Here is a 26,272-nt window from a genome sequence, read left to right on the forward strand (position 1 = left end):
CCCTAAGGTTTCCACTGTCAAAACCTCTGGGCTGAAAGAGGAGAGAACCCCCTTGTCCTGTTGCAACCTGCTTCTGAGGTCCAGAAACTTGGCGTCCAGAATTAAGTTCAGCCTTTTTGGGTTTGGTGCTGTAATGTCACGCTGAAATGTGACCCTTTTGGGAGCAAGGACATGCTCCTGCAGGTCAGAAGGTGTGAGCAGTGCCATGCTTGTGTGGGCAGGACGTGGATCTCTTGTCTTGCTGGTGCACTATAAATTCAAGGTTCACCTCGTGCTTAAATTCACTGGGTTTTGGGGAAGTGCTTGTGCTTGTCTTCCATACTGTTCTCCACCCCATCCTTTGTGTGGTCTGTAACTGGGAGGAAACCCAAGTAATATATTTTTATATGGATGCCAAATGAATTTATTTGACAGGGAAAGGCAATGTATCCCCCTAAATCTAGCTTTCAGTTAGGGAAGTGAGAAGAGAAATTGTTTATATATATATATACATAAATATATATATGAAAGTTAACGGCATTAAGCTTTAAATAAATGATTTAACTAAAGAGTTTCTAGGCTGTGTCACCCTGTGGGGCAGCTCCAGCCTGGCTGCATGTCTGTGATGAGTGGGAGAAGGCTGCTGTGAGGGTCTGTAGGCACTGCTTGCTCCAGGGATCAGGTCTGTGGGTACTGGGAGCTCCAGGGATCAGGTCCGTGGGCACTGGGAGCTCCAGGGATCAGGTCCGTGGGCACTGGGAGCTCCAGGGTGGCACAGCCCGGGCGGTGCTGGCCGGTGTCACAGCTTCCTCTAGTGGCCACGCTGGAAACGGTTTCAGAGGAGGAATCAGCGTTGGGTTGAAAGGCAAGGAGGGCATCAGTGTTTTCTCATCCCTTCAGTTGTTTTCATAGGGACTTTGATTTCATAGGGGTTGGAGCTGGATGAGCTTTAAGGTCCCTTCCAACCCGAACCACTCTGATTCGATGATAACCCTGGAGTCTTCCCTCGGTACCGTTTCCTTTTGGTTGAAAATGATGTTTATGCCATTTGTAGTGTCTTTATGGCACCTTGTCCAGAGGCATCTTTGCTTTGGGCCAGGTCTCCGTCCTCTGCCTGTGAGAGTGACGTTCCGGGGATGACTTGGTGAGCAGCCTGTGCCGTGCAGAGGGAGTTTGACTGTCTTAACCTTTGTCAGTGGTTCTTGTTTGAGTTTTGAGTCAATCAATGAGACGTCTTCCCCTGATCATTCTTCCCTGGTGAATGCATAAACACATCTTTCACCCTTCCTTTCCCAAGATCCTGTTGGTAGGAATGCAGCTTCTCCTGGTGCTCAGCTGTCTGTTACCATGGCAGGAGTTTGGATTTGCCTGTTTCTTTTAACCCATTTTATGTTCCTGCTTTTCCCCTAGGGAAGGACGTTGGAATATCCTTGAGCTGTACCTGCCTCACAGGAGAGGATGGCAAAGGAGAGGCTGGATTGTGGGGGTTAAATGATCACTGTTTCTGCAGAGAGGCTCACGTGTGTTAGCTGGGACTGAAGTGTTGTGATTATTACCTAAGCCATGCTATTCCCTGGAGAAGAACCAAGCCAGGGCTCGGCTCTTTCCTCCCCAAGTCTTTCCTCTGTTCCTCCCTGTGATGCTGCTCAGCCCTCTGGGGTGGTATCTGGCTGATGGTTAATGCAGGTGGTGCCTGAATTCAGCTCCTGGGCTGGCTGCTCTGAGTCCTTGTGGGAGTTTGTCTTTCCCCTAAACTTGGCTCGTCTTGAAATGCCACACAGAGGTGGCAGAACAGGTTTAGATCCCTGTTACCCAACAGGACCAAAGGTGAATACATTCGTGGAAATCCTGCGAGCTTTGAGGCTGGCAATTACAGGCCAGGGTATGGCAAAGGCTAATTGTGAAGGGGTCTAATTTGTGTCTCCTTCTTCTGTAAGTGAATGTGATTTTACAGTCAAAAGGCTCAGATGCATCTGTGTTATCTCCAGCTCTCCTCCCCTGTGGTTCCCCTCGTCGTTGTTCTGGTGTCTTTGGTCCTGAACGTCCCTGATGGGGCAGAAAACCAAAGGTTTGTTGGGGTTCAGTTGCTCTGACCAGAGGCGTTGCTCTCGCTGTGTAATTGCTTCTTCAGGTTGTCTCTATGGATGTCCCTCCTTGTATCTCATCCGGGTGTAGCCGCAGAGGTGAAGAACAGCAGCAGTGCTCTGTGACCTGGGGAGTGCTCATGTCTTACATTGATGTGCACTACGAATGTATACAGAATAAATGGAACATGATGACTAGCCAGTGGTCCTGTCTTTTGTCTGGGGTGCTGTCCAGGTCTCCCTTCCCTGAAGGAATAATGCCTGTGTCCTTACGTGTCCTACCTGGAGCAATGGTTGCCCCATCCATAGGCTTAAAAAATAAGCCTATTTATAAGACACCTTTCCCTCTCTGTGGGCTGCTGACCCATGTGGGTATCTCTGCAGGGTGATTCCATGGGCTGTTGGTCGGAGCTGGAAGCTGGACTTCCAGCTGTGTTTGGATGAGGTTCTCGCCCTGGTTTGGGACGTTAAACCTGCAGCCCAGGGGTTTATTTCAGGAGCTGTTGTTGCGGTTGGACAGGAAAAGAGGAATATTTCTTTGGAGACAGATGGAAGCTGCTCCTCTGTGTCCTGTGAGCTCTGTTTTGGAAATAAACCCCTAAAACCTGCTCGGGCAGCACTGGGTAAAGGATCCGTGTGCTGTGTGTGGGGCATAAACACAGCTGGTCGTGTGCTGTGCTCCCACCACCAGCTCCTCCTGCTTGGAGAACCCAGCCAGGGAGCACTGATGCTCCAGGCAAAGGGGCCGGAGCTGGTTTAAATGAACCACACAGCGCGAGGCTGTTCGGTGGTCAAAAGGAGAGCGTTCACTTGGATGGGATTTGGCCTCTTCAGGAAGGGTTTTAGCTGACATGGTCCTTGTCCTGGAGCTGGGAACAGCCACTTCCCTGTTTTTTGCCATGGGTAAAGCAGAGCCCAGAGCAGATGAGGAAAGCCAGGCGATGGCAGCGTCTCTGAAAAGGTTTCTGTTCCCTGTCGGTGGGCAGGAGAGCTCTTTGGGTCCCAGGGAAGGCTGGATCCCACATTAGATCCTGTTTCTAATGCTGCTAAACACTGTCACAAGCTGCCAGCCTTTGGGAGATGGTGCCACTTCTGCTGGTTTACTGGGATTTGTTGGCTCATGTTGGGAGTGCTCAAGGCCTCCGGCTGCTCGCAGCTCATCTCATTTGCTGGCTTTCCCTGCTGTAGTATCCCGGGAGAGGTTGGTGGAGTTGCCCATGGGAGGCAGAAGGGATCTAGGCTCATCTGGGAGAGATGGGATTCTTAGACCTGGAGTTGTCTGAATGTGGGCTGAGCCATTGCATCAACACAGAGAAGAAACACAAAGCAAAGGAGGAGAAATGCCCAGAGCTTGGTCCCAAGGAGAAGCCCTGCCCTGGGGCAGCAGGGGTACGTGCTGCTGGCGGAGTCCTGCCCCATGTAGAGATGGGATCTCTGATTTAAGGACTGAGCATCCTGTTAGGCTGAATGCCTCAGCAGACAAGTGCTGTGCCTATCTTTGGGTCAAGAAGTGCCAAAAGTAGAATGCATCTCTGTGTGCTGTAGAGGGCACCTTCCTCCTTTGTCTTTTGGCAGGGCCGATTCCCCTCGGGACCCGCAGATAACAGTCGGCGTATTGACGTTTTGATAACTGCTCTTTGCTTTCAGCCAGAATTTGCTTTTTATCCAATCTTAATAAGTTGATCTTTCTATCAATCCTGCTAGCAAACAAGATAATTGCTTTATTATAGTCTCAATATCCAGCAAAGGACACACACTCCCCGCTGCTCCCGAGGGAACGCAATCTGTGCAGAGCACTGGCACGGGATGAGTGCCGGATGAGGATGAGTGTGATTCCTGCACTGTGGAGAGCCAGGCTGCTCGCAGCGGGAATGCAAGGCAGGAGGCTTAGAAAATATTTAGGTTCTAACCCAAAACGTTTTGGTCTCTTTGCTAGAAAATATTTAGGTTTTGGAGTCATTTGCTAGGAAATATTTGGGTTATAACCGGAAGGGTTTTGGTCTGTTTGGGTATTTGTTGGCGGTTTGGGAGCTCTGTGTTTGTGCTTCTCTTCTTTCAACATGAAAAAGAAAAGCAAACAAGGGATTTCCTGGCTCGCTGGGCTGGGGTGAGGACCCGGAAGGTGGCTGAAACCCCGTGGTGGGTTAAACCTCCCCCATGCAGGGAGGCACAGCGCTCCCCTTAATGCAGGATGGGGACGGGAGCAGCTCCTCCACAAAATAAGTGGGCAACTGCGGGATTTCTGACCCAAACAGCACACAAGCAGCGGCAGGACTGGGGTGTGTGACATGAGCTGGTCCTGCAGGAGAGGATGGGGAAAACACCGAGAACCAGAGGAGGAAGCACCTCTTTGCTCCTGGCAAAGCCTCACCTCCAGCAGCATTCCCAGCTCCAGGCCAGGTCCCGAATATGTGTGTGGAGGAAAAAAGGCTCCTTCATTTCGGGAAAAGCCTTGGGCAGGTTTTGCTAGGCAGAGATAACGGCCCAGCACGGTGACGCGTGGCTCCCTCCTCTGCGCTGCGATAAGGGCCGGCCGCCAATTGGATGGGGACGCTTCCATCTCGCTATCGAAGGCGGGCGCCGCTCGATCCTCACCTCGCGCCCCGCGACGGGAACGCCTCGAGAGCCCTCGTGGCCCCAAACACAAAGGAACCCTTGAAGCCAAGGGTGTGCGTGGCAATGGAAAACAGAGGTCAGCAGATAAGGGGGATCGCTGCTTCCCGGTTATAAAGCCAGGGAGCCCGGGCAGCTCAGCCCAGCTGCGGTCATCGGGAGGGTGAGTGTGGACCGGTGGGTACCTCCTGCACCATGAAGTGGCTCGTCCTGGCCCTGCTGTGTCTCCAGCTCTCGGAGGGGGTGGTGAGGTGAGTGTCCGGCAGGGAGTGGGGTGGTAACAGAGCTGTAACCTGCATGGGCTGTGCTGTGACCCTGAACACCTTCAACCGGGCGTGATTCCAGCCTCCTGCATTTCCATTGACCATCGTGGTCCTGGCCCAGGCTGGGTCAGGGGGTGTAAAGAGCAGCCGAGGGGATGGCTCTTATCACGGCAGGGCACAGAGATAACCTGGCAGTGCCCAAATCCCCGGATTTCCTGCTGAGTTTTGTTGGTTTGGGTTGGTTTTCCCTCCGTGCAGAATCAAACTGAAGAAAGGCAAATCCATCCGGGAGAACATGAAGAAGGCTGGAGTGTTGGAGGACTACCTGAGGAGAATGAAACATCACACAGCTAAGAAACATCGCTTCAGAGAGGACTTTGTGGTGTATGAGCCCATAACCAGCCATCTGGATGTGAGTACCCCATTTCCCACTGCTGCCTGTCTGTATACCATGAACATCCCTTTCCCTCCTCCTTCCCAGCTGCCAGGGATCCGTTCACCCCAAGCCTCCAGGAGTGAGAGATGGTTTTCCCCGCTCTTCTTTAAGCTTCTACTTTAGAAGAGTTTTCCCCCGCCATGAAAAGTGAGGCTTTTCTGTGTGAAACAGAAAACACAACAAAATACATAGTTAATATTACATCCTCCTGCAGAAAAAGCAGGGTGAGAGTCAGCTCCATCCCTACCTCCTTGCCTGCAAGAGGGAGCTTGGCGTTCCCCCTGCACCACCCTGCAATGCACTCGGATGCCCGGTCTGTCCCTGCTCCTGTGGCCAATGGAGATTCCCATTCTCTTCTTCGCAGTCCTCCTACTTTGGGGAGATCAGCATCGGGGACCCCCCCCAGAACTTCACAGTGCTCTTCGACACCGGCTCCTCCAACCTGTGGGTGCCCTCCACCTACTGCAAGAACCCAGCGTGCTGTGAGTACCACATCGCACACAGCTCCCAGCAGCTGGGCTGGGGCAGCCTGGAGAAGAGAAGGTTCCTGAAGGGGAGACCTGAGAGCAGCTCCAGTGCCTGAAGGGGCTGCAGGAAACCTGGAGAGGGGCTTGGGACAAGGGATGTAGGGACAGGCCAAGGGGAATGGCTTTAACCTCCAGAGGGGAGACTGAGATGAGCTCTTAGGCAGAAGCTCTTCCCTGTGAGGGTGCTGAGGCACTGGCACAGGGTGCCCAGAGAAGCTGTGGCTGCCCCATCCCTGGCAGTGTTCAAGGCCAGGTTGGACACAGGGGCTCGGAGCAAGCTGCTCTAGTGGAAGGGGTCCCTGCCCGTGGCAGGGGTTGGAGCTGCATGAGCTTTAAGGTCCCTTCCAGCCCAAACCAGTCTGGGATTCCATGTGCCTTGCTAATGGAGATGGCCAAATCCCTATGACCACTGTGGGTGCAGGAATCTTGCTGGCAGTGCCTGAGCTGGCATGGAAAAAGCAAAGCTGTGAATCATGGAGCTGATGTCCTGCTCCCTGGCACTCACCCCATGTCACTCCCTGCTGATGGCTTTGCTGACGCTGAGGCTGATGTGGTTGGGATTGCAGTGCCCGTTCCCCGCAGAGGGATGCAGGCAGAACCGGGATGCAAACCCTGCCTTAGAGGTAACTGTGAGGCAGAGGCACAGCCTGTTCTGCTCTTCCAGACCTGCTCCCTGCAGGAGAAGCTGCTTTCCCAGGCGTTATCCTGGCAGAGCGACCGCAGGTGAGTCCCCATCCCAGCCCGGTTATCGCGTACCCAGGAGCTGTGCCCTCTTCTCTCTCATGCAGTCAACCACATGAAGTTCAGGCCCAGAGAGTCCTCCACCTTCATCACCAACGGGCAGTCCTACACCCTCTCCTATGGCAGCGGCACGCTCACGGTGCTCTTGGGCTATGACACACTAAGGGTGAGTGCGCCCGCGATGCCCTCGTCTTCCTGGCCACTGTGGACCAGTTATTGCCACTATCGGTTACCCAGCTGGCTTTTAGGTTGGTTTTAATGCGATTGCTGCTCATTTCCCAGCTGCCTGGTGATGTTTCCACTCACACTTGGCCCCTTGGGCTTTCAGAGCATCCATCATCCCACCCAACCCCTGCTTGGCTTCCCTAAGTGCACAGGCTGACCGGGCATCTCCTTCCCCTCCAGATCCAGAGCATCACGGTCACAAACCAGGAGTTTGGGCTCAGTGAGAACGAGCCAACGCAGCCTTTCTACTACGCGGATTTTGATGGGATCCTGGGAATGGCCTACCCCTCGCTGGCAGTGGGAGGGACGCCCACCGTGCTGCAGGGAATGCTGGAGCAGAACCAGCTCGCCGAGCCCATCTTCAGCTTCTACTTCTCCCGGTAAAAAACCCCACACATCCTAATGCAGCAGCATCCCTCTGCCTGTCCCCATGCAGCTCCCTGCTGGGTTTGTCCCTCGCTACCCCATGCGCATTGCACTGATTTACCCACCTCTGCTGCTGTAACTCTTGGGTTTTTGCAGCGATCCCACCTACTACTATGGAGGAGAGCTCATTCTTGGAGGAGTTGACCCTCAGCTCTACTATGGGGACATTGCATGGGCACCAGTGACCCAGGAGCTCTACTGGCAGGTTGCCATTAATGAGTGAGTTGTATTTGTACCTGATGGGCACGATCCACCCCGGCAGCTCCTGCAATGAAGGCGGTACAGTTGTCTTCCACAACAGCTTACTGCAGCAGGCATGGGCTCGAGGCAGGGCTTTGGCACTGCACTTCAGAGCATCCCAACGTATAGATCCAGCCAAACCAGGTTTAGTTGCCGGTGGGTGCTTGAAATGGTGTCCATCCCCTTATCCTCCCCCCAGGTTTGCCATCGGGCAGTCAATGACCGGTTGGTGCAGCCAGGGCTGCCAGGGCATCGTGGACACGGGGACGTTCCTGCTGACGGTGCCTGAGGAATACATAGAGAGCTTCCTCCAGGCCTTGGGAGCCCAGCTCACCAGCTATGGGGTGAGCACGCAAGGGATGCTTTGGGGGTGCCTGTGGAGCAGGGGGGAGGCTTGTGAGTGAGCTGTGGGCCCCCAAAACTCAGGTGGCATCTACAGAGCATGGTACTGTGGGCATGTTAGGGAAAGATGAGGTGACATGGCACTGCCAGGGGATAAGGTGTTACCCCCACGTATGGGGGTATCTCTCATGGTGGGTGCTGTCCCAGCCATAACCTCCTCTTCACCATCTCCCCACAGTATGCAGTTGACTGCAATGAGATCCAGAACATGCCCCCCATCACCTTCGTCATCGATGGAGCTCAGCTCCCACTCTACCCCTCTGCCTACGTCTTGAACGTACGTATTAGCCCAGCAGCTCCATCCTGCCTTATGGACAGGCCAGGAGAGGAGCCGGTGCTTCCCTGTATCCCACCCAGCAGGCTCTGACTCCCCGTTATTCCTCTCTTACAGAACAACGGTTACTGCACTCTGGGCATCGAGGTCACCTACCTGCCTTCCCAGAACGGGCAGCCGCTCTGGATCTTGGGCGATGTCTTCCTCAAGCAGTATTACACCATCTTCGACATGGCAAACAACCGCATCGGCTTCGCCCCATCGCTGTAGAGGAGCAGAGCCGCAGAATCCAGCCCCTCTCCTGGCCTGGCTTCAGCAGCATTCGGAGCGCTGCGGGCTTCCTCTGGACCTTGATGTTCCTCTCTGTGCCCGCACGGCTCCCTGTCCCTGCGGGATTTCTGTGCTCCCGCAGTCTCCTGTTACAAATAAACCTCACCATCCCCAATCATCACCCGCTTCTGTCCTCCTTGAAGCCCAGAATGAGAGTCCTGAGCCTGATTCCTGCCAGGGCTTCGCTTTGCAGGTGAGCAGCACCCCGCGCCAGGCTGCAGTGCACCAGAGCATCACCGGGGTTGGTCTCAGACCCCAACCATAGCCTTGGGGATGGGATTCCCCACAAAGCCAGTTCTGCTCTGTGCCATCGGGGTGTGTGAATGGAAAGGCCGTGGGGCTCCTCAACCTTCATCGTCCTCCAGCCGCTGCTCGCTGCACCGAGGCTGATGCTCCCCAGCTCCTACCCAGGCAAATACCGAGTGGTGGTGGACATCGCTTTGCCTGCTGTTTGTGGTGACCTCGGTGATGCCGTCTTGTCCGGTGGGTCCCCACCTCCATCCCTCATTGGGCACTGGGGAAACCTCATCAGAGGTGCATGTGGGCAGGCACTGCTCTTCCTTGTAGCTGGATAAGGCCCTGTGATTAAGGCGAAGTGGGAATATGAGAGCAGCTTAGGTTAGCCATGGCATCCAAATGAGCCCCAAACCCTCAAGTGGGGCTATTCGGGTAAAGCACATCAGGAATGGTCTGTGGCTGAAGGGGATGGGGAGCACCTTGGCCGGGGAGGGCTCGGGTAACACCGCTCATTCCTGGGATCCAAACTTGTTTCTGGGAAGCTCTTCACCCCCGGAGCTCATTATGGGATGTGTTAATAGCACTGTCATTTCAGCAGAGAAAGGACACAAACTCCTCCGTGCTTTGTGTCAAAATATTGACACAGGCTGAGTGCGGCGAGACAGGGATGGGATGTGTGGGTCTGGGATGTGTGGGTCTGGGATGTGTGGGTCTGGGATGCGTGGGTCTGGGGTGTGTGGAGGTGGGATGCGTGGAGCTGGGATGCGTGGAGCTGGGATGCGTGGAGCTGGGATGCGTGGAACTGGGATGCGTGGAACTGGGATGTGTGGAGCTGGGATGCATGGAACTGGGATGTGTGGAGCTGGGATGTGTGGAACTGGGATGTGTGGAACTGGGATGTGTGGAGCTGGGATGCATGGAACTGGGATGCGTGGAGCTGGGATGTGTGGAACTGGGATGTGTGGAACTGGGATGCGTGGAGCTGGGATGCGTGGAACTGGGATGCGTGGAGCTGGGATGCGTGGAACTGGGATGTGTGGAGCTGGGATGCGTGGAGCTGGGATGCGTGGAACTGGGATGCGTGGAACTGGGATGCGTGGAGCTGGGATGCGTGGAACTGGGATGCGTGGAGCTGGGATGCGTGGAACTGGGATGCGTGGAACTGGGATGTGTGGAACTGGGATGCGTGGAACTGGGATGTGTGGAGCTGGGATGCGTGGAACTGGGATGCGTGGAACTGGGATGCGTGGAGCTGGGATATGTGGAACTGGGATGTGTGGAACTGGGATGCGTGGAGCTGGGATGTGTGGGTCTGGGATGCATGGGTCTGGGATGCGTGGAGCTGGGATGCGTGGAACTGGGATGCGTGGTGCTGGGATGCGTGGAACTGGGATGCGTGGAGCTGGGATGCGTGGAACTGGGATGCGTGGAGCTGGGATGCGTGGAACTGGGATGCGTGGAGCTGGGATGCGTGGAGCTGGGATGCGTGGAGCTGGGATGCGTGGAACTGGGATGTGTGGATCTGGGATGTGTGGAACTGGGATGCGTGGATCTGGGATGCGTGGAACTGGGATGCGTGGAACTGGGATGCGTGGAACTGGGATGCGTGGAGCTGGGATGTGGGAGTTTTTCCTCTGAAATGGGGGTGGGGGTCTGAGAGCTGGAGCTGCTCCGGCAGCAGTGGTGGCAGGAAGGGAACAGGTGAAGGTTGACCACGTCCCTGCTGGTCTTCGCTCTTCCCTTTGCTCCCTGCAGGATCCGTCCAAGCAAAGGCAGATCCATCAGGATGCGATGGAGGAGAAAGGGATGCGGGGGCTTTTCCTGAGCTGCTGCAGGCTCAAAGCAATGGTCCAGCCCCAAAGTGTGCATGGAAGCAGCTCAGCTCCCCTGGGGTCCATCCCTGCTGCTAGCAGGGACTGGGGAGCCTGCAGGAGCCCTGCATCACAGGGCAGCGGGGCGGCTCCTGCCTACCCGGAACAGCAGCATCATGAATTTCCACTTACCACAAAGGGTGTGTTTTGCCTTTGTTTTCTGGAACGATCAAGCTGGTGCTTGAAGGCAAGAGAAAATACTTTAACTTCTTGATAGCAGCATAATTTTGCTTTTTATCAGATGTCACATATTTGGTCTCGGTATCAGAGGCACTGGACAATTAGCGGCTGAATAGCTGGGTAAGGAAGGGAAATCAGGGCGGCTGCAGTGACAAACACTGCGAGCGTTGGTGTGGGTGGGTGCAGCGATAGGGGAAAGGGGTGTCTGGAGCAGGGACTGGGCACGGCTCCCAGCTATATACACCCTGTCCTGGCCAAGGTGCTGCAGGAGCTGCCATGGAGCCACCAGCAGCCAGGGCTGTGCGGTGCCTGGTGCTGGCCCTGCTCTGCCTCCAGCTTGGGCAGGGGATGGTGAGGTGAGGCCAGGGTGGGTGCCAGGGCGCAGGGTCTGGCCTCAGTGCATGTGGATGGGTTCACTCAGCATCTTGGTGCCATCTCCATCCCGCGCAGGATCCCCCTGAGGAAAGGCAGGTCCATGCGGGAGGTGATGCGGGAGAAGGGGGTGCCGGAGCGTTTCCTGATGGACCTCAGAGGGGACCCTGGTAGGAAATACCAGCTCAGTAACGCTGTGGCTTATGAACCGCTAGCGAACTACCTGGATGTGAGTATTGAACCTTTTCCTTCCTCCTCTGGGTTCTGGTGTTCAGGAATGTCCTCCTCCCTTCCCGGCCGCTGCAGGAAGCTCCAGCTCGGCTGCCTCCCCAGCCAAGGGGTTGCAGTGGGCATGGGCTGTCTCTGTAGCCTGGCTCGGAAGGATGGGTGATGCTGGGAGCCAAGCAGGAGGCAGCACATCTCATCCTGAATTGGCTTCCCTTCTCAGAAGAAGCAGATCTTGATGGTTAGAGAAGTTCTGCTGCTCCTGGCCTTGTGTTGTAGGCAAATCACTGCCCCTTTCTGTGCTTCAGCTGCCCTGGGAGCACTTGAGGAGCTGGAGCCCTTCCAGACCCGGAGCAGTTTGGGTTTCTCAGCTCGCAGAGGGCAGAGAGCTGGAAACTCTCATTCAGAAGAGCAGCCAGCAGCAGCCATCCACAAACGCTCTTGTTCACAGTCCTTCTATTTCGGGGAGATCAGCATCGGGACCCCCCCGCAGCATTTCCTGGTGCTCTTTGACACCGGCTCTGCCAACCTTTGGGTGCCCTCCACCTACTGCCAGACCCCAGCGTGCGGTGAGCATCCCTTGGGATACAGCAGAGCCAGGGCCAGGCGTCCCCTGCATGTAATGGACTGGAGCTGTGACAGGGAATTCAGTGAGAGCCGATGGGGTTTGTCCTCTGCTCTGTGCCACCAGTGGGGCTGGCTTTGGATGGCCCCTTGCTGGGGACCGGGATGCGGGTCCAAGGGCAGGATGTGACCTGGGGGCTTCTCTCCATGCAGTGGATCATGCCAGGTTCAACAGCAGCCTCTCAACCACCTTCTCGGGCATTGGGGAGACCTATACCCTGAGCTATGGGTTTGGTGACCTGTCGGTGGTGTTGGGGTACGACACTGTGACAGTAAGTGAGTTCTATGTGTGCGACCCGGGTAAGACGTGGCTGGGGTTGTGACCCACCTCATTTGGTTAAGAAATGGCAGGGGGAGCTCAAAGTACCTTCTTGGTCTGGATATTAGTGCCTGAATCTCCCATAGGGCATAAACTTACTTGGAGACTGGGATTTGCAACCAACTCAGTCTGAGCCCCCGGGCTTTTCATCACTGCTTTGGGTTAAGGGATAACTTTGGCCATAAGCGCTTGCTTTTTACACTGATGGCTGAGCTTTGTCATTGCAGGATGTAAGAAATGAGACCTGCTTGCAGTGAAAATGGGATTTTTAAAGCAATTTAACCAAGGCAAACAACTTTGGGGGGTATTTTTGTGGAATAATAAGTGTGATGGGACAAAGACTACAAGCCATCTCCCAGCATCTTTCCTCTCCCTTTAGATCCAGAACATTGTCATCAGCAACCAGGAGTTTGGCCTGAGCCTGGATGAACCCACCAGACCCTTTTACTACCAGGACTTCGATGGGATTTTGGGCATGGCTTACCCAGGCGTTGGCATCCCTGGTTACAACACACTGATGCAGAACATGCTGCAGCAGAGCCAGCTCGCTGAGCCCATCTTCAGCTTCTATTACTCTCGGTGAGACAGCAGGTCTCTCTCTTCCATAGACACAGCTTGGATCTGTCCTTTCCTTATTCCCTCTCCATCCACGTTTCCTCCCACTTTATGCTACACAGCTTTCTCCTGAGCATCCTGCCTGAACTTTGGGGTTAATTTTGTGTCTTTCCAGCAACCCATCATATAGTTATGGCGGGGAAGTCATCCTCGGAGGGGTTGACCCTCTGCTGTACTCAGGGGAGATTTTATGGGCTCCTGTGGTCCAAGAATTGTACTGGCAGATCAGAATTGAGGAGTAAGTGCTGCACCATGGCTTAGAATGGGGCTTGGAGTGGGTGGGGGGCCTTTTCTGATGCCTTTTTTGCTGCTCTCTAAAGGTTCTCCATGGGGCTCTCAGCCACCGGCTGGTGCAGCCAAGGCTGTCAGGGCATTGTGGACACGGGGACGTTCCTGCTGACGGTGCCAGGACAATTCCTGTCAGCATTCCTGCAGGCGCTGGGTGCGGAGGAGAGCGACTACGGGGTAGGTTAAAGGATGCCAAGCACAGGAGGGGCTGATGAATGCCATGGGATGAGGAAGCGTTTGGTGGCAATGCTGAGCTGTGGGGGGCCCCCAAGCATCTCTGCCCCTCTTTGCTTCTTTTGCAGTTCGTTGTCAACTGCAGCGACGTCCCGAGCCTGCCCACCCTTTACTTTGCCATCAGTGGAGCCCAGTTACTGCTGCCTCCCTCTGTCTATGTGTTAAACGTAGGTGTGACTTATATCAGCCCCAATGTGTGTTTGCCATCATGGGGTAGTTCAGCCCAAGGGCTGTGTTTCCCAGCTGCTGATTTCATGATGCTTTTGCATCTCTGTGACCGTAAGGGTGGTTTAACCCCAGCCAAAGCAGCCACAAAGGCCTGGGCAACATCACACTCACACACACACACACCCACACACACACACACCATTGGTACTGAAATTGGTTCCTTTTCTCCCTTACAGAATGATGGTTTCTGCACCATTGGGGTCAAGAGCACGTACGTGTCCTCTGCCAGTGGGCAGCCTCTCTGGATCCTCGGCAACCTCTTCCTCCGGCAGTATTACTCCATCTTTGACATGGCCAACAACAGGGTTGGCTTTGCCCTGTCAGCTTAGGGATGCTGAGCATCACCCGGAGCATATCTGCCCCTGTGACATTGTCCTCCCTCGGACCTATGTGTGGTGATGAGTAGCCTCCAAATGTCCTGTACTGAATAAAGAACTGCAAAGGTCACTGCCTTGTGTCTCAGCTGAGCAGGACCTGGCACAGCTCTTAATAAAACAAAGTCTGAGATGATGCTTGAAGGTTCCAGGCACTGCCTGGGCTTCCAGATGTGCACGGAGCCTTTGAATTTGCAGCAATGACCAATTTGGGATCACCTTTTTGACTGGGAACCAGATCCCTGGCTGGGAAAGCAGGATGAGAGGAAGAGATTCGTGCTGAGCCATGGCTTGGGGACCCCAGGGCTGAGCCGATGTGGTTGCTGGAGGCTTCAGGAACCAGTTTGGAGCAGGATGTGCAGAGACAAGGAGCTGCGTGTGAACAGCTCCCGGGTCATTAGGTTTGGGGGAATTGCCCACACGTATTTGCAAATAAATGAGGGATTGGAAGGTGTCGCGCTGAGGAAAATGCCCTGGTTTTGTTCTCTCTTCATTGCTGCAGCTGCAAAGGGCAGACAATGAGAAGGAAGGGGTGGCAAGTCTGGGATGTGAATGTGACCAAAGCTTGGTGTGTCTGGATCCCCCCCCCCCCCAACGAAGAGCTGCTGGATGCACCATCAGACAAGTTGGACCAGACCCAAGAGGCTGGTCCTCGAGGTCTGGCATGGGAGATGCATCACCGAAGGGCCCCCTCACCCGTTCTCCAGCACCCATCTCCCAGTCAGATGGCAGTCACCCTGCTGGGGTATGTGACCACCTTTTAAACTGGCTTTTTGCAGCCAAATCTGCCATGGTGGGTCCTGCAGAGCTCAGACACTGAGAGCCATGGGCAGCCTGGTGGCAGGGTCACCCTGTGCAGTGGGGCGGCAGCATTGGGCTGGGCAAGGAGTCCCCACCTTATCCCAAGTCCATCCTATAGGAAAAACTCCTCAGTCCATGCATCCCTGCACAGATTCCACCTTGAGGGTCCTGTCTGGGGGGAATCAAACACCCCTAGTCATTAAGCAGGGACCTATGGCTGTTGCTGCCCAGGATGCTCACCACGGCTGCAGCAAGCCTATGGCACCGGGGCAAGAAACCGTGGGATCCTGGTGTAAGGAGTTGTACAACCCTAATGGAAGGAGCCACATGCCCCTAGTGCAAGAAGCCACAAACCCCTAGTGCAAGGAGCCACATGCCCCTAGTGCAAGGAGCCACAAACCCCTAGTGCAAGGAGCCACATGCCCCTAGTGCAAGAAGCCACAAACCCCTAGTGCAAGGAGCCACATGCCCCTAGTGCCCCTAGTGCAAGGAGCCACATGCCCCTAGTGCAAGGAGCCACAAACCCCTAGTGCAAGGAGCCACATGCCCCTAGTGCAAGGAGCCACAAACCCCTAGTGCAAGGAGCCACATGCCCCTAGTGCAAGGAGCCACAAACCCTAGTGCAAGGAGCCACAAACCCCTAGTGCAAGGAGCCACATGCCCCTAGTGCAAGGAGCCACAAACCCCTAGTGCAAGGAGCCACATGCCCCTAGTGCAAGGAGCCACAAACCCCTAGTGCAAGGAGCCACATGCCCCTAGTGCAAGGAGCCACAAACCCCTAGTGCAAGGAGCCACAAACCCCTGGTACAAGGAGCCACAAACCCCTGGTACAAGGAGCCACATGCCCCTAGTGCAAGGAGCCACAAAACCCTAGTGCAAGGAGCCACATGCCCCTAGTGCAAGGAGCCACATGCCCCTGGTACAAGGAGCCACAAACCCCTGGTACAAGGAGCCACAAACCCCTGGTACAAGGAGCCACAAACCCCTGGTACAAGGAGCCACATGCCCCTGGTGCAAGGAGCCACATGCCCCTGGTACAAGGAGTCACAAACCCCTGGTACAAGGAGCCACATGCCCCTGGTACAAGGAGCCACATGCCCCTGGTGCAAGGATGCGCATGATCCCGGTGGAAAGAGCTGCTACAAGACCCATACACCCGGGCTGCAGGACTCGTGCCCTGCGCCGCCTTCACCCCCGTTCCGGAGGTGGAAAAACCCGTTTTTGGGGGAGGAAATCACCGAGCCCAGCCCCGGCCGTGCCCGAGGCGGGGACTACAAGTCCCGGCAGGCGCGGGCAGCCCTGCCCCGCTCCGGACTACAGCTCCCGGCGTGCTGCGGAGCGGAGCGGGCCGTGCCGAGCCGAGCCGAGCCGAGCCGAGCCGAGCCGAGCCGGGCTGGGCCATCCGTGCCGAGCCGGCCGGGCGGTGCTGCCCTCCCTCGGTGCGGGAGCAAGCGGGGCCGGGCCGAGTGGAGCTTGAACGGAGCGGAGCGGTTCCGTCTCCCCGCAGCCACAGAGTGAGTGCCGCGGACGGGGCGTACCGGGGGGGGGGGGGACGACGACGACGGGGGGACGGGACCCCATCTCGGGGCTCTTTGAACTCGCAGCCCCGGGGTTGGTTCTTGTTTGCGCTCCTTTGCTGTGAATGTTAACGTGTTCCCCCCCACCCCGGCCCGGCCCGGCCCCCAGCGGGAGCAGCCCCGCGGCTGGGCAGGGATCGGGGGGGGGGGGGTCTCCGGCCGCTTGGTTGAGTGCCCCCCAACCCCGCATGGAAAGAGCCCCAGGAGGAGATTTGCTCGGGTCGCCGTTACCAAACCCCCCCCTCTCCTCCCTTTACCCTATGCGAGGGGAAACTGAGGCACGGATGCGGCAGCCCCCGACGCGCGGGGTTCACGGGGGAGTTTGGGTGCATCGACCTCCTTGGACAGGGTGCAAATGCCTTCCTTTGTGGGGTGCAGCAGAGTGGGGTCCCACCCGGAACTGACTTCCCCCCTCCCCTTGCTGCTTTGGGGGTGTGCAGAAAGAGTTGGGCTCCCCCCCCACATCACACAGCTTTTAGAGGGGTTACCGGGAGCGTTGCGACTTGCTCCTCTGGGGCAGCAGGAGTGGGGCAGGGGCTGCACTTCACCTACAGCCGCCGATTAATTGTATTCATGACTTAATTGCGAAGCAGGAAGGATTACGACAGCCCTCATGGCCGTGTCCCCTAGAGCCTCAGTGAGTCAGAGGATGGGGAAATTTCCTTAAAGCCCCAAAAATACCCTAGGAAAGAGAGAGAAAAGATGGTGGGTATTGTTGTTGTGCTGCTCTAAGGTAAATAAATCAGCCTGTGCGAGTCAGGGGCCTGTTTCCAGGAATCCCGGCGCTTCTGCGCGTTCCCGGGCCTTGGGGCACGGGGTGGGGGGGGGCTGTGATTTGTTTTATGTAACAGCAGAGAGCGGAGCAGGCAGAAAGGGCCGGAGTTTGGGGGATTCCTCGTGGGTTTTTCCCCCTCCTTCCCCCTTTAGTTTTCCCTGCCATGTTTGCTCGGCTTCATGCACGGCTGCTCCGCGGCCGCAGGCTGGTTTTTCCCTGCTCTGGGTGCCCGTTGAGCCTGCGCTTACCTGCTGCGGGGGGACCCAGCAGGGAAAACCACGCTGGGACCGATGGGCCTTTGGGAATCGGGCTGCTGGAGGTGGGAAACCACCAGATTTAGGCTCTGGGGTGGGTGGGGATGGCTGCGATGGGCAGCGTGTGCCGAGCCCATGGTGTGCACGGAGGGGGAGCCGGTGTGTTTTCCGAGGGATGCTGGCTTTACCTCCCGAGGGATGCTGGCTTTGCCTCCTGCCCTTATCAGTAGGAAACTGCTCCGGGGTGGAGCTGCCTGCCATGGGGCGACTCCGGCATCTGGGTGTTTGGGATGGATGGAGGTTGTGATTCCAAGCCGGGGCTTTTATTTCTTTTTCCATGCTTCACGGTGCCGGGTTTACGGCCCATGTGTTTCTGGTCCCACCCCTGCCCTGCCACTGCCTGTGCAGTGATGAGGTTTCCCTGTTTGCCGGTTCTTGGTGGTGCTGTGGGGAAAGGGAAGAGCCCTGTGCCCACAGGGACAAAAGGGGTGAATCATTGGAGCAGGGGGGAAGTGTCCAGGGCTGCAGTGGGGTAGCCGTGGGGAACAGAACAGCCACTGCAGGGAAATGGGGCTTTGGGGGGGGGGGGGGGGGCTCCTCAAAAGTGTGTGCATTGAGGGTAGAAACAGCCCTTAGGTTCCCTGTGTGCTGGGGTCTCGATGTTGAGTTGATGCAGGAGGTCTGAGCCCTGTGTTGCTGCTGTTCCTTTCTGGGGGTGCGGATGGATGGTGGGGAGGGATGGGGCTCTTCTGATGCTGGCCATGGCACATCCCCATCATCTCTGGGCCTCGTCCCTGGGCACATCTGGAGTTTGGGACCTGGGTTTTTGAGTGGGATGGACCTTGAGCTGCACTTGCCAAAAGGGAGCCATTTCATAACCCAGTGGTGTCCTTGGTGTAGGCAGCATCACGGCATCCCATGGCCGCCACATCCCATGGCCGCAGCCCATGCTGGTGTCAACCCACGGTGGCTGTTTCATGAGAGGTTCCCTGACCCTCTCTTCGCTGTGGGAGATGGACAGGGCTCTTCACAGACACAGGAGCTAGTGCTGGGTGCTGACAGTGTAATGCTTGGAGGGACAAAAAGGGTGATGTCTCGGTGAACACGCAGGAAATACGTGCTCATCTGTTGGGTTTCTCTTGTCCCCCATTGGTACATCCAGAAAAAGCCCCTGTGGTTCCCCTTTCGAGGTCATGCCCCACCGCAGGGTTGGTGCCTGGTTTCGGTCCGAGTGGGTTTTCCTTGCTGATGTACATGTAGGTAGGGTCCCATGACGTGGCCAGCGCAGGGATGCAGGAGGCTGAGCCCCGTGCTTTGGGATGAGCTCCAGTTCCAGCTCCTCGCCTTGCAGGGAGACCCGCGAGTTGGTTGGAGGTGGAGGCACCAATGAGAACCAGGAGCGATGGGCGCGATGCCGGCCCGATGCCGGCCCTGTCCGGCTGATGCTGACAGCCGGATTTGATGGAGCTGTCCCTTCTCCCAACACCTTCCCCCTTGGTTTCTGTGGAGCAAACGGGCAGCAGTCAAAGCTATAGATAGAAGAAAGAAAGAAAGAGGCAGGAACCACACGGTTTCCCTGCGGGCAGAGGAGGAGCGCGGGAGGGTCGAGCCCCGAGCGATGGAGGTGAGCTCGGAACCACGCCAGGAGCTGCTTGGCGTGGTGATGGTGGCTGCGTTCACCTGGATGGAGTCTCCTGGGAAGGGCTCAAGGTCTTTCAATGACACCTCCTGCCCCAGCCCCGCGGTCCCAACAGCCTGTGCAAGGAGGCTGTGCCGTCTTATTTTTAAATCCTCTTCTAAGAATCGCTCCCGGGGTTTTGTCACCCTTCCTGCAAGTACATTTGACTCCAAAGAGACTCCCCGCACCCTCCCATTGGCTTAAATCCTCTCCTTCACCTCAACCGGTGCAACTTTCAGTCCGGATAAACCTGAAACGCCCAGGCAGCATCCTTCCCTGCGGTTACATCCCTCTTTTCCCGTCCCATCCATGCACTCTGTTAGCGAAAGTGATTCACTTCGTGTATAAACAGTTGCAAAGCCAAAGGTTTCCCAGCGCTCAGCCCTGGCCCTGCTCTGCTTGGGTTGTAAATTCTCCTTGCAGTGAGCCCTGATCCTCCAGCACAGTTTATGCAGCTGCTGCCTTAGTGCCCAAGCGCCAAAATCATGAGCAGGGCCAAGGGCCAGTCAGTGTTGGCACTTTTTGACCCCCCCACTAGGAGCAAGCAGAGGGGCTGCGGATGCTCTCTGGTGCAGGGACACTGTTGATGGCAATGGGGATAGATCAGGGATGCTTTTGGAGCCTCAGGGACAAACTTCCTTGAGATTTTGGGATGGGGAATTTTGAGGAGGAAACGAGGAGGGGACTGCAGCCACTCAGCATGCAGGGAGCGCTTCCCTGCTCCTGGCTTGTGATCCCCATGGGATGAGGGGAGGTTGGGTGGCAGCTGGGTGCTGGCTGCAGCTCCCACCTTATCTGCGTCGGGGTGGGTGCCATGCTCAGCGCCGGCTGAGCTCCTCCGGGACCGCTGCAGCCTGGAAGGTGTCGCCTGGAGAAAGCCCAACCCGGTGGGAAAAACCTCATGGTCAGAACTGGTGCCAGGGAGGCGGCAGCACCCGCAGCCAGGACCCGACCCGGCTGCACCGGCGCGGTGCCAGGGCAGGGGCTGGATCGGCAGCGAGGGCCCCGAGAGCCCAGTTTGACCTTCACAGAGCAGGGAAGCGCTGGTCTGAGCCGGGGTTGGGGGGAGAGGAGGAACCCTCTCCTCTGCGGGTAAGCGGCGGTAGCTGGGTGCTGCTGGGTGCTGCTGGGGCCGGGATGGCAGCGGGGAGCTCTTTGGGCGGACAAGGCACAGGCTGTCCCCAGCTTGTTTTATTCTTGGGGTTGGAAAACAGCTGCGGCTCCATGGACGGGGCGGCCGCGGCGCTGGGGCTGCCGCTGGCACTGCGGGAAAGGCGGCTCCGAGGAGGCTCCGCGCCGGGCGCAGGGGCTGGATGGACGCGGTGTATTTATAAATATTACCTCCTTCCAGCAGCACGGGGAGGGAGGAGGAGGAGGAGGAGGAGGAGGGATGGGGGCGGTGCTGGGAGAGCCGCCGGCACCGGGGTGATGGGGACACGGGGTGGCCGCTGTCACCTTGTGCCTTCTGCTCGTGGCAAATGGCATCAATGGGGTGCGCGGAGCTCGAGGGCTGGTTTTGATGAGCGGCACCGCTTTCTGGGGTGGTTTCTAGGATTTTGGGGGTACGTGGTGGCTCTAAATCCTTGCGTTGTGGTGTGGTGCATCTGCACTGCTGGAATCCAGCTGGGGCTGGGGATGGTGCTGCCAGTTCCCTTTATTGCTCGTTTATCACAGAATGGTTTGTGTTGGAAGGGGCCATAAAGCTCGTCCAGTTCCACGGGCAGGGACCCCTTCCACTGGAGCAGCTTGCTCCAAGCCCCTGTGTCCAACCTGGCCAGGGATGGGGCAGCCACAGCTTCTCTGGGCACCCTGTGCCAGCGCCTCAGCACCCTCACACAGACGAGCTTCCTAAGATCCCATCTCAGCGTCCCCTGGGGCAGGTTAAAGCCATTCCCGAATTCGGGCAGCTCTTTAAACAAAACCCTTCAGCCCCTCCAAGGTCACCCCGCTCCTGTCCCCGCTGAGAGGTGGATGCGATACGGGGCTGATTAGTCGCTCCCGGCCCCGCGCTCCCGTTGGCTCATCCTGGCCCCAGGAACGTCCTTCTGCCTGTTAACACTTTTATTTTTAATTGCAGGGGCTTGGGGGGGGGGGGGGGGGGGGGTAGGAACGTGGCACCGGGGGCTGTTTGCACCCAAGGGCTGTGAATTCCCCGGGTGGGCAATTGGACAGTGATGTTTCAATCAGGGTTCCTGCATCGCACCAACCGCCCTGCGGATGCTGCTGCGGCCGTGGAGGGTCTGGCTCTGCCGTGGTGGGGTCCATGGGGTTCCCCTTCCTACCTGCACTGCTTTGGGGGCTGCCCATGATGCTGGCACATGGATGCCAGGCTCGTGCTCTGGTACACGCTGTCCCCAGGTGTGCAGAGGGGTTTTGGAGGTGAAGGAGAAGCTTTTTGGGGTGAAGGAAGGGGGTCAGAGCAAGGTTGTGTGTTATTAACCCCATAATGGCTGCCCTGCACAGGTGGGCTCTTATAGATCAACCTCAGCACCACCAGAACCAGGGGGTCTTTTCTATTGACCTCAATTCATTCTGTGCTGGGAGTGAGACTGTGACAAGGGATGCTCAGCCCTGGCTCTTGGTACCCAGATGCTTTTCCCTCCACTGGGTCCCTGACACATCCCAAGCTTACCTGGGCAATCTGGGGGCTGCTTTAGCTGCCTTACAAGACTTGTATAATGTTTTTACTGTGCTGGATACCTGGGCTGCTTCCAGGAGCGGTATTTAACGCATGGAAGGGAAAACACTTGGCCTCTGACCCAAGTGCCTGTTAACAACGTCGCGGTCCACGTTTCTGAGATGCCGGGGCTAAAAACAGTCCCGGTGACTCAGTCTCTATCTGGTGCTGTCAACTGACCCCGGTCTCTATTTGCCAAGTCCCTCCTCCTGCTCCTTCTCCCTTTCAGGGCTGCATGCTCACTGCATGGGGAAGGAGCCTCTGGACAGGGCGAGGGTGGCTCTGGCCATCCACCTGCCTGACCCATCTCCTGCCCACCCCATCGTCTCCTGCCTGACCCATCTCCCGCCTGCTGGGTGGGTGATGGGGAGGGCACTGATGCTCTTTGGGGTTGGAAAATGGGGCCATCCACCCTCTTTCCCACCACCCCATCCTTATCCCAGAGCAGCATCGGCTGAATGGGACCTCAGAGCCTCTGGTCCAGCCTCAGACATGTCCAATATTAGTGCTGGATTGGGGTCTCCAAGGCCAGGTTAGGTGGGGCCTTGAGCAACCTGGTCTAGTCTAAGGTGTCTCTGCCCATGGAACTGGATGTGCTTTAAGGTCCCTTCCAACCCAAATCAGTCTGGGATTCTATGAGGGAGGTTGCCCCACTGCCAGGGTTTGGCCACTGTCATGGTGGGGAACCCCATCCTAACACCCCAGGTCAGACCCTGTCCCACTGCCCCTTTCTGGGGCTGCCAACCCAGAGCACCGCGCTCCTCCGCGTGCCGATGAAGATGATACCGTGACACCACTGGCACGGCATAAATCACCCCACGGCGGCCTCACTAGGGCAGGGTGAGGGAGCTGCGTGGAGCAGATGGGTGCCAGCCGCGTTGCTGACGGGGTGGCACGGCCGCGGCTCGCAAAGGGGATGTGGTACAAAGCAGCTTTGCTCAGTGGGGCCATAGCGGGGGTCTCCGGCACTGTGTTGGGTGTTTGGGGCATCACACAGGCATCCTCGTTGTCCCCTGGCTTTGTCGTTGTCATCCTGGCTGGTATTGGTATCACCAGTCTGGTGACGGTGATGCCAATGGGGTATCGGATGTGGGTGCTGGAGGGATCCCGTGTGATGCATTTGGGGCTGGCTCCGGCTGTGTAATGCTGATGCTTACTCTGCATCCGCTGCAGGCACACAGAGCATGAGGGATCCCCATGTGTCCCATCCCCTGACAAAGGGCAGCTTTTGTCCCTCTGTGTTTGCATGTCACTGCGGGCAGCCCTGCAGCCGCTCTACCTGCAGCTCCGGAGGGGATGTGATGGGGCAGAGCCCGCCTGGGCTCCAGCATCGCCGTGAACCCGGCAGCGGTGCCTGGGTCTGTTTTTGCCATGCTGCTCCTCAGTTCAGTCACCAACTCTTGCGTTGCAGTGAGGAAAAGCAAGCAGGTTTGGAAGGGTTTTTGCAACTTCCCCCCTTTGCACCCCGCGTGGCAGCTGCTGCGTTCAAAACAGGGTCCTGAAAATGAGGAAACGTGGGGCTGGGGTGGGAGCGGGGCTGGCCCCGGCGAGGAGCACGAGGAGCTGTGACCCACGGGCACCCAGAGGTCCCCCCATCCCGCACCCAGGTAACCCCTGCGCCATCATCATCCTCCTTCCGCACGCATTGGGGTGCCATCGGAGACCCTCACGAGGCCGTGGGGTGGCTTTGGGGGTATCTGTGGGGTGGCAGCTTGGTGGCATCAGAGCTGCCTGCACCCTGCCTGCTCCTTCCCTCGCCATCCCCACTATATGAAAACGAAGAGGGAGGAAGGAAGGGAGGCTCAGCGGGCGCTTGGTGCTGGTAGCAAGCAGCAGAGCTGCTTTCAGTTCTTTCTTCTTCCTGCCCTCATGGTTCTCTGCAGCAACCCACAGCAGCGGGTGGGTGGGCAGCAAATTCCCCCCCCTACCCCCCCCATTCTCTTCCTTCCCTGGGGGTCCCCACTCATGGCTGAAGCTGCAAAATTGATTTTTCCGCTTACAAACGGCCACGATCGACCAGGAAATAAAGAGAAACGATGGAGCGGGGCTGGGCAGGCGGCTCCTCAGCTCGGGGGTCCTCAGCTCCATCTCCGGAGCATCGCTGGGTGAGCAGGAGATGCGTTGTGTTTGCAGTGTGGGTGCCAGGATGGCAGTGGGTGCTGCATCCCTGTGGGTGCCGGGCAGGGAAACGCGATCCCATGTATTTCACAGGGGCTAAATCTGGAAGCTGCCTCACAGCAGCTTTTATTTCTAACCCACACCTTGGTGCAGCGATGGGATGGGGAGGGAGGGAGACTTTGGGTGTTTGATCCCTTGGGGTGGCCCTGGGTAGCCACATTGGCTCTCTGCAGCCGGTCCTGCAGCATCACGGCCCCATGCATTGTGGAGCAGCTCCCAGTGTCACTGCAGAGATTGGTTGTCACAGCCTGGGTTATGGTGCCACCGAGCTCCCAGAGGGATGGGGGACACCATGGGGCACAGGCAAGTGTCAGAGCAGCTCTGGGTGCCTCTGGGCATCCTCCATCTAGAACCACCCCCAGCGCAGGGGGAGCGTGTTGGGCTCTTGGTGAAGTAACACCCCCAGAGGAAAAGCAAGAAAGGTCCAGAAATAACCGTGTTGCTAAACAGCACCAGAGATATTTTGAAGGGAGATTAATTCCCTGGCTCCAGCCCCGTGCCTTGTCCTGGTGGTGGCTCTGGAGTGTTGATGGAGCACGGTTTTCACTGGAGGAGCTCTGGCTTTAGGGTTCGGTCCTCAAACAAAGCGGGATCAACTTTTTCCTGCATCCCAAGGAGGCAGGGTCAGGCGGTTTGCAGAGCACAGGTTGAGTTTCCTTTGGGAAATCCATCGCTTTTCCATGCTCTGGGCATGGAAAAGCCGCTCTGTGTCCCCCAGACAGGAAAGGTGGAGTTTGGATGTGGATAGGGGCCAGAGCCATCCACCCTTTCCCTGCTCCCGGTTGCTTTCCCACCCCTCTTCTCCCTCTCCATCCCTTTCCTGATGCTCCGTTGCCCGCCCTGGCTCTCCCACCACCTTCCTCCCTCCCCTCCTCTGCTCTTCCCTCTCCGTGACCGATGGGGACGCTGCCCCAGCAGGTGCCCTGGCAGCTCCCACCAGGAAACCCAATGCCCAGGCATTCCCTGGCCCACGGCGCTGCCCGCTCCAAGCCAGGCCAGCCACTGCCCATGCACTGGGACAGACCCTCACTGGGGTCTTCCCTGTGTGGGGACTGGGGCTGCCTTGGCGCAGGGATGGATCCAGCTCTGCTCTGCTTTATCCGGGATACTGACATCCTTCCCGGGAACAACAGGAATCCCGGATGGAGCCACCATCCCACTTGCTTTATTTCTGCCCCCTGGACTACAGGCTAGCGGGAGGTGACCCCAGGGTGGGACGTGTCCCTGTGGTGCTGTGGCAGGGTCCCCATTGCTTCCCGCTGGGGCTGACTCAGAGCGAAAGCAGAAGCTGCTTGGCCTTTTGGGGTGGAGGGGGGAAGCCAAGCAGAACCACTGGGGTTATTTTAAACCTGACCTATTTTCCCCCCTCTCCTTATCCGGCCCTGCTCTGGCCACCCTTGCTCATCCTCACCCTTGGTAGCTCCTCTTTTCGGGAGCTTCCCAGGGGAAAGGGCAGCACTTCCCCTGTTTCCTATAAGGGGCAGCGGGGGTGTCCTGCGGGGTGGTGGGACACTGCCATCCCTCCGCACCGCAATGCCTCATCCCATCTCCATGTGGCTCTTGGAGGCTTTTCCCCTCGCCCTGCCCTTTGTATCTGGGGTTAGTACATCTCCCGTGGGCACCAGCTGTGCTTTATCCCCCTTCAACCTTGCTGTATCCTCTGCGGGCTGTCCTGGTGTCACTGGGTCCTTTCCCAGGCTCTGCTCTTGCTCATCTCATGCATCCCCATGTGCCCTCCTCTGAGGCTGGTTGTGATGAAGCCACAACTGGTAACTGTCCTCATCTCCCATCCCCCTCGGATGGGCCACCATGTCTAATTAATTACCTTCCTCTTGCTGTTCAATAGCTGGCTCTTGATCTATGTAATGTATTGCTGTCCACGCTGCCTTGATTTAATTTCCCCCTTAGGATACCGCGTGGCACTGCATATCGGATGCCTCCCCGACACCCTGGTGCGTTGGATCCCCTTTGTCTGCAATTACACCTTGTATTTAAATGCAGCCCCCTCCAGATTTGCCTGGTTCCACTGAGTGTTTCCTCCTGTTCCCCTGCAGTGTTTACTCCGGGTCCTGCGGGTGCTGTGGTCCAGACTCCATCCCATACAGCATCTCCCGCATCCCCATCCCAGCCCCGCATGGGAAAGCCACCCTCATAGGGCCAGGCAGCACCCGGAGCCCCGGCATCCCCTTCCCCACCTCCATGGGCCGCCGTCCCCTTTGTACGGG

General features: G+C 57.2%; 2 protein-coding genes across 2 annotated transcripts; both read left to right on the forward strand.

Moving 5' to 3' along the window:
* The first annotated feature begins 4,651 nt into the window (after positions 1–4,651).
* PGC (progastricsin) lies at positions 4,652–8,511 on the forward strand. Its single transcript, XM_057423583.1, has 9 exons — positions 4,652–4,927; positions 5,198–5,351; positions 5,740–5,857; positions 6,691–6,809; positions 7,049–7,248; positions 7,391–7,513; positions 7,734–7,878; positions 8,115–8,213; positions 8,328–8,511. Exons 1-9 carry the CDS (start codon positions 4,872–4,874, stop codon positions 8,478–8,480), a joined length of 1,167 nt encoding a protein of 388 aa, XP_057279566.1. The 5' UTR covers positions 4,652–4,871; the 3' UTR covers positions 8,481–8,511.
* A 2,550-nt stretch (positions 8,512–11,061) lies between these two features.
* On the forward strand, positions 11,062–14,174 carry LOC130606940 (pepsin B-like). The gene is made up of 9 exons (XM_057423582.1): positions 11,062–11,184; positions 11,279–11,429; positions 11,877–11,994; positions 12,203–12,321; positions 12,748–12,947; positions 13,099–13,221; positions 13,304–13,448; positions 13,574–13,672; positions 13,910–14,174. Exons 1-9 carry the CDS (start codon positions 11,105–11,107, stop codon positions 14,060–14,062), a joined length of 1,188 nt encoding a protein of 395 aa, XP_057279565.1. The 5' UTR covers positions 11,062–11,104; the 3' UTR covers positions 14,063–14,174.
* The last annotated feature ends 12,098 nt before the right edge of the window (positions 14,175–26,272 follow it).

This window comes from Pezoporus wallicus, unplaced genomic scaffold (assembly GCF_028554395.1).
Source record: "Pezoporus wallicus isolate ANWC-B61680 ecotype Strahan unplaced genomic scaffold, APGP_CSIRO_Pwel_v1 contig_13071, whole genome shotgun sequence".
NCBI classification, from domain to species: Eukaryota; Metazoa; Chordata; class Aves; order Psittaciformes; family Psittacidae; genus Pezoporus; species Pezoporus wallicus.

Bases quoted from the DNA above. Each gene is read 5' to 3' on its own strand.
- LOC130606940 (XM_057423582.1), top strand. From the start codon at position 11,105: ATGGAGCCACCAGCAGCCAGGGCTGTGCGGTGCCTGGTGCTGGCCCTG. The intron at 11,995-12,202 runs GTGAGCATCCCT...CTCTCCATGCAG, and splicing joins CTGCCAGACCCCAGCGTGCG to TGGATCATGCCAGGTTCAAC. The intron at 13,222-13,303 runs GTAAGTGCTGCA...TGCTCTCTAAAG, and splicing joins TGGCAGATCAGAATTGAGGA to GTTCTCCATGGGGCTCTCAG.
- PGC (XM_057423583.1), top strand. From the start codon at position 4,872: ATGAAGTGGCTCGTCCTGGCCCTGCTGTGTCTCCAGCTCTCGGAGGGG. The intron at 5,858-6,690 runs GTGAGTACCACA...TCTCTCATGCAG, and splicing joins CTGCAAGAACCCAGCGTGCT to TCAACCACATGAAGTTCAGG. The intron at 7,879-8,114 runs GTGAGCACGCAA...ATCTCCCCACAG, and splicing joins CCCAGCTCACCAGCTATGGG to TATGCAGTTGACTGCAATGA.